The 12083-nt window shown below is 42.1% G+C and overlaps 1 protein-coding gene across 1 annotated transcript; it reads left to right on the top strand.

The window, feature by feature from the left end:
* Positions 1-202: 202 nt before the first annotated feature.
* LOC109896782 (5-hydroxytryptamine receptor 3A) lies at positions 203-10729 on the top strand. The gene is made up of 10 exons (XM_020491173.2): positions 203-281; positions 1636-1796; positions 1887-1931; positions 2011-2120; positions 5295-5464; positions 6661-6818; positions 6935-7145; positions 7994-8167; positions 8418-8506; positions 10193-10729. Exons 2-10 carry the CDS (start codon positions 1755-1757, stop codon positions 10412-10414), a joined length of 1221 nt encoding a protein of 406 aa, XP_020346762.1. The 5' UTR covers positions 203-281; positions 1636-1754; the 3' UTR covers positions 10415-10729.
* Positions 10730-12083: the final 1354 nt, after the last annotated feature.

Raw genomic sequence — 12083 nt, 5'->3', positions numbered from 1 at the left:
GACACATTTTGGCCAAAATATTTATTTATAGACTAATATATTTGAAACAAATAGCCAAACTGCAGACATTACTAGTGCGTTCCCCGCGATCAAACCGACATAAGAAATAAAATGAAACGCAGCCTAACGTGATCAGAAATCTCAACTAGCAAGCAAGTCGCAGCAATGAGTAATTGAGTGTGTACACATTCACCCGGGGGGAGGGGGGATTCTGGCAGGGGGGAGCTTTTTGGCACAACACCGGGAAACAAGCTCAGGGCTCCCACTGATTCAGCGACATGGTGAGTTGCAATGTTTTTATATGGTCAGAGAAAAATATGCACTTTGTTTTTATAATATCATCATGTTAGACCTACTTTAAAATGTTATGAAAAAGAGGCTATACTAAACTTATAGGCCTAAAATATTCAGATCGTGTCGTGACCCCCCCCCCCCCCCCCCTCCCTGTTGGCCAGTCCGGGAAAACATTGTTTATATGAGACCGGTCAGTGGTGCAGAAAAGTTTGGGGACCGCTGCTCTAACCAAAGCCCACATGAATCGGATCCAAAGAGACTATCAGTCATATTTTCTTTAACATTTCTCATTTTAGTTGCTGCTTAGAGAGACCACATCTTGCTCTCACCCCCTCCTCGGTTTTAGCTCTTTTCAGATATCGTTTACTCTGTGCGACTGTCACAAAAATGCAGGTCCTGGGTGTGTGAGAGGGTTGCTTGGGCACATCTACATACTGTATGCTGTACCCAGGGATGTGTTAGATGGAGAATTTTTTGGGGGGAGCGTAGCCTGTACACTTTGACATTTATCCAAATGTAATTTGAAAACTAAGGGCCACGACCATAATGTGCACGCGTACACATCATGGCATGAACATGTGCAGTGTGAGACTGTTTCTCTGTCATACATGTGTGGACGACGTACACATGATAAAACAAGTGAATTTAGCCAATCCATTCTGTTTGTATGTGTATAAATGTGTGAGCGTGTACATGTGCACGACAACGATGCAAACAGACACTGGGTGAGCGTGAGAGAAAGAAGAACAATCTGGGCACTCCTGTCAATGGATTTCATGCATTGTATTAAGCAAAATGTCTTAAAAGTAACTGCAAACCTTGACTGCGTTTTTCAAAAAAACATGGTCGGTGACACTTAGCATGTAATGGAACGTAACTCATTTGGAGTAGAGAGATCATGTTGGTCTCATTAGAAAGCTAACTTTTCTATTTCCAGCACTGTATGAACATGTATTTTTGGGTCAATGTGACTGATTATGGTAGAGCAAGTCACATACAGTACCAGTCAAGAGTTTGGACACACCTACTCATTCAAAGGCTTTTCTTTATTTTTACTATTTTCTACATTGTAGAATAATAGTGAAGATATCAAAACTATGGAATAATGTATTAACCAACAAATCTGACAGAGAGGTGGCTATTAGTAAAAGAGTAAAGAAAGTAAAGGAAATTATCATCATCAATTCATTGTTTACGTTCAATCAAACCTTGATCATGGACATGTTCTCGGGCGGTTGTACTTATGTTCAATCTTAATACCTGAACATGTAAGTGTGTCTCTGCTCCTATAGGTACAGTCTCACCTGAGACTGTGTATGAAGTATGTGTCTGTCCCTCTAGGTACGGTGTCACCTGAGAGGGTGTGTAGTTATCAGGATGTTCTGGACCACCTGAACCTGACCCGAGGAAACGATGTGTTCACCTCCACACGGCCCGTGCTCGACCACACTCACCCAACCATGGTGCACCTGGATGTCTACCTATACGCTATCCTCGCCGTGGTCAGTGTGTGTGTTTGTGTGTGTGGAGGGGGAGGTACGTATGTGCGTGTTATCTGGTGATATTCACATGGTGTGTGTGTGTGTTTCTAGATTGAGAAGTCCCAGACCTTTGTTCCCTTCATCTGGATACAACTGGTGAGTTCTTTTTTTCCCACCACTGTTGTTTTCCACTGATCCACATGCACCTGCTTCTCATGTCCTCTCCTCCCTCCAGACCTGGAATAATGAGTGGATCTGGTGGGATCCTAGTCAGTTCTGTGGAATATCCAGGGTCTCCGTTCCCAAGGAGATGTTGTGGATACCAGACCTCTTAATCTATGAGATGTGAGTAACAAAAGCACTCACGCGCATACTCTCCATTCGCCATTAAAGTGGTCAATACAGTAGGCTATCAGCGCATTACCCACCACCCATTTCAGCTGGAGGCAGTTTACATTTTTATTATTTTTATTGGGTCATAAGGGCACTACAATCATAAAAATGTAATTGCACTTTTGCCCCCTTTTTTTCTATTACACACCCTCCCAGCCATTCCAAACACAGTTGAAGTCGGAGGTTTACAGACACTTAGGTTGGAGTCATTAAAACTCGTTTTTCAACCACCCACACATTTCTTGTTAACAAACTGAAGTTTTGGCAAGTTGGTTAGGACATCTACTTTGTGCATGACAAGTAATTTTTCCAACAATTGTCTACAGACAGATTATTTCACTTATAATTCACTGTATCCCAATTCCAGTGTGTCAGAAGTTTACATACACTAAGTTGACTGTGCCTTTAAACAGCTTGGAAAATTCCAGAAAATGATGTCATCATTTGAGTCAATTTGAGGTGTGGATGTATTTCAAGGCCTACTTTGTAATCATGGGAAAATCAACTGCAACTGCACATGGGGACAAAGATCGTACTTTTGAATGTCCTCTGGTCTGATGAAACCAAAATATAACTGTTTGACCATAATTACAATCGTTATGTTTGGAGGAAAAAGGGGGAAGCTTGCAAGCCGAAGAACACCATCCCAACCGTGAGTCACAGGGGTGGCAGCATCATGTTGTGGGGGTGCTTTGCTGCAGGAGGGTGCACTTCACAAAATAGATGGCATCATGAGGTAGGAAAATTATGTAGATATATTGAAGCAACATCTCAAGACAATCTGTCAGGAAGTTAATGCTTGGTCGCAAATGGGTCTTTCAAATGGACAATGACCCCAAGCATACTTCCAAAGCTGTGGCAAAATGGCTTAAGGACAACAAAGTCAAGGTACTGGAGTGGCCACCACAAAGCACTGACCTCAATCCTATAGAAAATTTGTGGGCAGAACTGAAAAAGCGTGTGCGAGCAAGGAGGACTACGAACCTAACTCGGTTACACCAGCTCTGTCAGGAGGAATGGGCCAAAATTCACCCAACTTATTGTGGGAAGCTTGTGGAAGGCTACCCGAAACGTTTTATCCAAGTTAAACAATTGAAAGGCAATGCTGCCAAATACTAATTGAGTGCATGTAAACTTCTGATCCACTGGGAATGTGAACGAAGAAAGAAATCACTCTACTATTATTCTGACATTTCACATTCTTAAAATAAAGTGGTGATCCCAACTGCCCTAAAACAGGGAATTTTTACTAGGATTAAACGTATTTGGCTTAGGTATATGTAAACTTCAACTGTACCCATGACGGCCCCACCCTGTCCACGCCCACAAAAAAAGTTTTTTGAATTCAAAGTAAACAACACACAAGGCAAAATAATTTGCCAATACAACACCATCAAGTAAGCATTTTACATCACATTCAACAGTTTAGAGATTTCTGAGGCTGCTACTTTCCATGTTTCCAGAGTGCTAGGAATGGCTTTATTCATATGGACAGTGCATAAATCCAACATAATTACATCCTGAAAGTATGCTAGCCATTTCCTTATATGAAATTCATGTTTTTATTTTTTTTAACCTTTTTTTAACTAGGCAAGTCAGTTAAAAACAAATTCTTATTTTCAATGAATGCATAGGAACAGTGGGTTAACTGCCTGTTCAGGGGCAGAACGACAGATTTGTACCTTGTCAGCTCGGGGATTTGAACTTGCAACCTTTCGGTCCAACGCTCTAACCACTAGGCTACCCTGTCGCCCCATGTGGTGGCAACCAGCGCTGAACAACAAGTTCTTTGGCAGCAGTAAACCCAGACAAAATCTACGCTATTTCCTATTCAGCTGCATACCTGTATCATCGTTAAGCAACAATGTAATTGGTTCAAGGGGTACAGTTTTATCACTCATGTCAGAGAGAATATACAACACTTTCCTCCAAAACTCATAAACCTCTGGATAATCCCATATCATATGTTTGTATGTGCCAAGTGTATTGAGGTTACTTAGGTCACAGTACGGGCTTTGAGCCTGTTTTGCATCTATGACAAAAGTTTCAAATGAATTAATTGATGGTTTTGGTTCTTTGATGAGTGAAATATATTCTCTGGCAGTTTGCTTGTTTAAAACACTTAACTTTGGGAAAACTGGACGTTTTGCATTAAATTGTGATGCATGTTTTACCTCGCTTCAAAGTAGCCACGCCAAAATCCTACCAGAAACATAGAGGAAAGTATTTAGTAAATACTTTGACGTCCTTTGCCATTGAAACCAGCTTTTCTCTCTGTTCTATTGGTTTTTCCTTCATTGTCCACAAGCTAAAAGCACAATCCTGTAATCAACTCATTCTGTTTGTTTGCATCTTTAGATTTACCCTCTTTCTAAGTTTGAGATTAACTGAGATTTTCATCTGTCACATGAACCGCTCACATCAGGTGCGCTCTTAGAACAGTGTTTTCTCGCAAAATGTTTTAGCCTACATTGGCATCTTTATTACAGTAGTTTGTATGTTCAATAATATAGCCTCCTGGCTGAGATGATAGGCTTGCTACTGTCATATTTCAGACAGAGAATAGTATATCCAATAGGGAAGATAGAGTGCGCACCTAACAAGGCTACTTTTCTAATGAGACAACTTGTAGTTCTTCCAACTATTTGCTAATTTTTCAAAAAGCAAGCCTGAAACCCTTTCTAAAGACTTGACATCTAGTGGAAGCCATAGGAACTGCAATCTGGGTCCTATCTATTTGTATTTCCTGTAGGCTAGCACTGAAATGGCCTGTGACCTAAAAAATAATAATTCTCAGATGGATTTTCACCTGCCATATAAGTTCATTATTTTAACAGTTTTAGAAACTTCCAAGTGTTGTCTTTCCAATGCTACCCAGTATATGCATATCCTAGCTTCTGGGCCTGAGTAACAGGCAGTTTACTTTGGGCACGTCAGTCATCTGAAATTCCGAACAAAAAAGTCTCCAAAACAGGTTAACAATTGTGGTTACTACATGATTCCATGTGTGTTATTTCATAGTTGGGATGCCTTCACTATTATTCTACAATGTAGAAAAACGTTTTAATGAGTAGGTGTGTCCATACTTTTGACTGGTACTGTACGTGTGTGTGTTTGTTGTTTCAGGATAGAGAAGGATGATGGCCCTCACAGCCCATACCTGTATGTGTCCCATGATGGGATCGTCTTAATAGAGGACGAAATGAAGGTGGTCAGCACCTGTAAGATGGACGTCCACAAGTTCCCCTTTGACACACAGAGATGTAACATCACATTCAGCTCCGCCATACACATCGGTGAGTGTTAGGTTTGAATTTTTTCCTGGTAAAAATACTGGTAAGTATTAACTAAGTATTTCCCGCCAAAACCGGAAGTGACATTCAAAAGCATATAAATAGGCCTGTGCGGATTTGATTCGAGCTTTGATCAGGCATTCAAGCCTGATGCTACCTGAGCCATACATTAAAAACATTTTATGAGCCCTTGCTCTTCTATCAAACTACCTGTATTTAACTTTCAGTAAACAAGAGCTTGCATCCATCTTTGAATATTGGTATAAGAAATGTTAAAACAATAATGTCCAGTAAACTAATCTAGTCTCGCTTTTCCTGCATGGGACTTCAAGAGCTAATGAGCATTTTTTAAGAAAAGAGGCTAGTGGAGTACAGGTGCGTGCGTATTGCGCAATAGAATCTAGAACAGGATTATCTATTTTGGATGCAATTTGAATGGAGTTGAGAGAGAGTGTGTGTGCTCGCGCATGGACTGATTTAAGCAATGCTATTCCAGTGACAGGCTGTTTTAAAACTTATATATTTGGAAAAATAAGGTAACCCCCCGAAAGCCAGATTGGGATGGGTAAATTAGACACACATTGTCTTTATATTACTGTAGCATAGGCTATGCTATAGCAAGGGCAGGCCTACCTGTCAAAGAAAGAAAGTTACCATGAGATAATAGGTCTACATAAAATCAAATCACATTTTATTTGTCACAAGTGTAGACCTTCAAGTGAAGTGCTTACTTACAAGCTCTTAACCAACAATGCAGTTCAAGAAAGAGTGATGAAAATATTTACTTAATAAACTTAAGTAAAAAATAACAAGGCTGTACACAGGGGGTACTGGTAACAAGTCAATGTGCGGGGCTTGAGGTTAGTCGAGGTAATTTGTACATGTAGGTAGGGGTAAAGTGACTATGCATAGATAATAAACAGCGAGTAGCAGCACTGTATAAACAACAACTCACCCTAGTGAGTGTGATGCGTGTGTGTAAGGTGTAGGGATGCTTTAGGGGATAGGCAGAAGGCGGGGTGTATATCCTAAACAAACTGAGGTTTAGTGCAATTGGAGTGCAACTAGTGCATCTGCTCTCATCAAACCATCATATGTATACACACACACCCCTGTGTGCATGCACAACACACATTTGAGTGGCTCTTCTCTTCCCTTTGTCTATTCCCATCTTCCTCTCACTCCTCTCCTTCGCTCAGTGACAGATATACAGCTCATTCCTTTCTCTAACTCGTCCCGGGTCACCCAGGCTTCTCGTGAAGTCATGCAAACGCAGGGAGAGTGGGAGTTCCTGGACATGACTGTCTCCAGGGGAAAACTAATCTTAGATCGCGAATGGGACCAGATCTCATACACTGTACGTCTCACACACACACTCCATATATAGCTGGATCTATGACCAGGCCCGACATTACTATGCCACATTTGACATCACTGTCCTATCCTTCTTCCTGGCTCATCTCTTTTTCTTAGATCACCATGGCGAGGAGGCCCCTCCTCCACGTCATCAATTTCCTGCTTCCCATCCTGTTCTTTCTGTGTCTGGACCTGGCCTCCTTCCTGATCTCAGACCAGCGGGGGGAGAAACTAGGCTTTAAGGTCACCGTGCTGCTGGCCATCTCTGTTTTGCTGCTCATCCTCAATGACATACTGCCCTCCATGTCAAACAGGACCCCTCTCATAGGTCACACAGGCACAAACATCTATATATACAGTGGGGAGAACAAGTATTTGATACACTGCCGATTTGGCAGGTTTAATCCATGACGGCGTAGTGTGTTACTAATGGTGGTCCCAGCTCTCTTCAGGTCATTGACCAGGTCCTGCCGTGTAGTTCTTGGCTGATCCCTCACCTTCCTCATGATCATTGATGCCCCACGCGGTGAGATCTTGCATGGAGCCCCAGACCGAGGGTGATTGAACATCTTCCATTTTCTAATAATTGCGCCAACAGATGTTGCCTTCTCACCAAGCTGCTTGCCTATTGTCCTGTAGCCCATCCCAGCCGTGTGCAGGTCTACAATTCTATCCATGATGTCCTTACACAGCTCTCTGGTCTTGGCCGTTGGAGTCTGTTTGATTGAGTGTGTGGACAGGTGTCTTTTATACAGGTAATGAGTTCAAAACAGGTGCAGTTAATACAGCTAATGAGTGGAGAACAGGTCTGTGAGAGCTGGAATTCTTACTGGTTGGTAGGTGATCAAATACTTATGTCATGCAATAAAATGCAAATTAATTACTTAAAAATAATACAATGTGATTTTTGTTTTAGATTCCGTCTCTCACGGTTGAAGTGTACCTATGATAAGAAATTACAGACCTCTATATGCTTTGTAAGTAGGAAAACCTGCAAAATCGGCAGTGTATCAAATACTTGTTCTCCCCACTGTATGTATATACAGTATGCACAGTCACACACACACACACACACATACAAAGAGTATTGGTGTCCAACGGATGTGTTACCTCCCAGAATGTGGCTTGTGGTGGTGATCATCCATTGTCTGTTTGTTTGTGTGTTCTCCCTCACAGCGACCTACTGTATAGTGATCTTTGCCTTCATGTTGCTAAGCCTGTTGGAGACCATCTTAGTGACTCACCTGATGGAGAGAGATTCCGTACACCAAGAGACAGGTATAGACCGCGCCCCCGCATATGACTGTGACAACAAACCAGACCACACCCCCTGTCACACCTGTGACTCAGGTACGCCACTGACAAGTGCCACACTTTGTACTGTCGTTTGTGTCCAGGGTAGTTTCCTATAGAGGGGGAAATAGAACAGGTGATGAGTAAAATTATGAGTAAAATCATCATGACTGTGTCACCAAATGACACCCTATATATCCCCATATATTGCACTACTTTTGACAAAAGCCTAGTAGTGCACCACGAATAGGGTGCCATTTGGGACACAGCTGATAATGTCAGTGACAGAGCTGCTGATCGGTTTCAGAGGAGGAGAGGAGGCGTGGTTGCTGTGCCTGTATCTGTGATGTGTCTGGAAGAAAAGCTCCATGTGAACCATTGCCTGTTGCAGAAGAGGTTAGATTGCCTACTTTATTTTGGTTGCTTCTCAAATGGCAGCCTATAGGGATATGGTGCATTGCTTTTGACCAGGGCCTATAGGGAAGAGGGTGCCATTTGGGATGCAAACATTGAAAGCAACGTTCTTTAATATTGGTCCTGAGTATCAACAGGGTGCAAAATCTTTTGCTGTAGCCAAGCACTTACAGATTCCCAACTACACTGAACAAAAATGCAAATGCAATATGCAACAATTTCAAAGATTTTTTCTGAATTACAGTTCATTGACATAAATTCATTAGGCCCTAATCTATGGATTTCACATGACTGAGAATAGACATGAATCTGTTGGTCTCAGATACCTTAAAAAAAAAGAAAAGTAGGGGCGTGGATCAAAAAAATCAGTCAGTATCTGGTGTGACCACCATTTTCTTCATGCAGTGCGTCACATCTCCTTCGCATATAGTTGATCAGGCTGTTGATTGTGGCCAGTGGAATGTTGTGCCAAGTTGCTGGATATTGGCGGGACATGGAACAAGTTGTAGTACACGTCGATCCAGAGCATCCCAAACATGTTCAATGGGTGACATATCTGGTGAGTATGCAGGCCATGGAAGAACGGACATTTTCAGCTTCCAGGAATTGTGTATAGATAGATTATTGTGACATGGGGCAGTGTATTATCATGCTGAAACATGAGGTGATGGCGGTCAATGAATGGCATGACTATGGGCCTCAGGATCTCGTCACGGTATCTCTGTGCATTCAAATTGCCATCGATAAAATGCATTTGTGTTCGTTGCCCATACCATAACCCGACTGGCACCATGGCCCACTCTGTTTACATCGTTGACATCAGCAAACCACTCGCCCACACAACATACACTCTGCTATCTGCCTGGTACAGTTGAAACCGGGATTAATCCGTGAAGAGCACACTTCTCCAGCTTGCCAGTTGCCATTGAAGGTGAGCATGTGCCCACTGATGTCAGTTACGATGCTGAACTGCAATCAGGTCAAGACCCTGGTGAGTACGACGAGCTTCCCTGAGACGGTTTCTGACAGTTTGTGCAGAAATTCTTCGGTTGTGCGAACCCACAGTTTCATCAGCTGTCCTGGTGGCTGGTCTCAGACGATCCTGCAGGTTGAGGTCCTCGGCTGGTCTGCGGTTATGAGGCCGGTTGGACGTACTGCCATATTGGAGGCGGCTTATGGTAGAGAAATTAAGATTAAATTCTCTGGCAACAGGTCTTGTGGACATTCTTGCACGTGCCCTCAAAACTTTAGACATCTGTGGCATTGTGTTGTGTGACAAAATTTGACATTTTAGAGTGGCCTTTTATTGTCCCCAGCACAAGGTGCAGTGGTGTAATAATCATGCTGTTTAATCAGCTTCTTGATATGCCACACCTGTCAGGTGGATGGATTATCTTGGCAAAGGAGAAATGTTCACTAACAGGGATGTAAATTAATTTGTGCACAACATTTTAGAGAAATACAATCTTTGTGCATAATGGAACATTTCTGGGCTCTTTTATTTCAGATTATGAAACGAGGACAACACTTTACATGTTGCATTTATATTTTTGTTCAGTATACTTCGGCAACAATTATTATATATTTTTTTACACGTGTAGAGTTCCTTTTTCTCTCATGTTAATTATCTCACAGTACTAATAATAATCTCATGTTGATCATCTCCAGGTCATCTGTAGCGAGCAAGGAGAGTCTCGCCTGCTGCTGTTGATTCTGGGGGACCTACGGGCAGTTGAGCGGACATTAGCGTTGTTCGCCAGTGGCAGGAGGGAGGGGAAACCTGGCTATTGGACCAGAGTGGCACGGCGCCTCAACGCCGCCTTCTTCACCATCTACCTCATCTCTGTCATGCTCTTCATTAGCCTTATGTGTAAGGAGTGGTTAAATTAGACCTATAATTAAATTACCAATTGCATATCCAAATCTAGACATCAGAGCATGCTTGTATATACTTTATGTTTACGTCCCATTTTCTCACATGCAGTGCCACTGTCGATGGGTGTTTTGAAAGGCATGTGCATTTTTTTTAGCTCATGTGCATAAAATATATACTTAAAAAAAAATATTTTGCATATTCAAACACTATGGAGAGTACTTATGTTATCCAACTGTGTGCTTTTCATTTCATATATCATGTTAAATGAAACTAAATAATTGTATTGTAGACTACGCTGTACACCAAATAAAAAAAGAACTGAAAGACCTTCCAGTGTGTGCATGTGTGCATGTGTGCATGTGTGCAGTGAGAGGGAGAAAGGGAGAGAGCCTTACCAGTTGCTTCTCCAAGCTGTAGGTGGCAATATGCTCTGAAATGTCGCATCACTGTCCCAACACCACTTGGACAGCTCGAGTTCAATCAATGACGTGGATTTTCTTTGTAACCACTGCAGCCTCACTACTGCCACATAAATTTGAGATTTGTCAGACTGTTTTGCCAACTCTTTAAAGTAGAGAATATTGTAGTATTTATTCGTAGGAAAAAAAGGGTTGTAGACCCCTGCGATTTCTCAGTGAAACAGGTGAGTAGTTTGGCGCCCATGGAAGCATTACATTAGAAGAAGTGTAACTTTTTTAGCCCGGTTAGTTATAGCTACATAGTGGTGTCACAATCATTGACAGTAATAGAATAACACCCTGACTACACTGGCCACGTTGCATGTGTCAAAGAGCGTCTGCGTTGCCAAATGCTAAAAAAATAACTTATATTTGAGATGCACGACAGGCTGCAAGTTCCTCCTCTCCCATCTCCTTATTAGTTTTCACAAAGATACAAACCCATGGGGTGGCTTGAAAGACAAACGAGGAGGCTGATTACAGACGGTCAGTGGACAGGCTGAGTTATGGTGGAAGCAGATGTGGATCTTGAGTCTAATGGCGGTGGAAGCCGTATCGAAGTTGTCGTAGGAGCCATTTTGGCCTGTTTATGAGTTGCGTATATGTGACCAGACTCAGGAAACTAAGCGTATGTCGCAAGTCATGACTTGGCAGAAATGCCTTCTCGAACATGAACAAGAATAAAATTGTTAAATTACGAGCCTAGTTGGTTTACCCACAGAAAAAGTGAGCAACATTCTTGCTAGCTTGAGATGAGTGGGCTGGACATGCCGAGAGATGAGTTTGGATATGTCTGCCATATAGCACGCGTCAGTCTATTGGAGCTGGTCAGTATGTTTAGGTAATCGTGTCGAACACGGCTTTAAAAAAATTTTTTAAAGTAAAACTGCATAAACCTAATGTCAAGTTAAAGTGTACTGCTAGCTAGCTAACGTTATGTGTATGCTCTCCACTTTCTGGAGGACCGAGTTCTGAAATCCGTGGAATTTGAGTATGATAGCTAAGGAGATGGAGAAAACACCAGTCTGGATTACATTGTCAAACTAAGGCAACCATGTATGGTATCAGACAGGAGACGCGTCCAACCACAATGTATACTGGTAAGATTTTCAGATATGACACATTTCTAAATTTGACAAAGTGGTTTCATTTCAAGTGTACTGTTAGCTCGCTAACATTATGTGTATGATCTTATTCTTTGCATCTCAGACACATTTGCTTGACT

The sequence above is a fragment of the Oncorhynchus kisutch genome, linkage group LG1 (assembly GCF_002021735.2).
Source record: "Oncorhynchus kisutch isolate 150728-3 linkage group LG1, Okis_V2, whole genome shotgun sequence".
Classification (NCBI taxonomy): Eukaryota; Metazoa; Chordata; class Actinopteri; order Salmoniformes; family Salmonidae; genus Oncorhynchus; species Oncorhynchus kisutch.
Note: the sequence above shows the minus strand (reverse complement) of the source record. Positions and strands in the feature narration are given on the sequence as shown.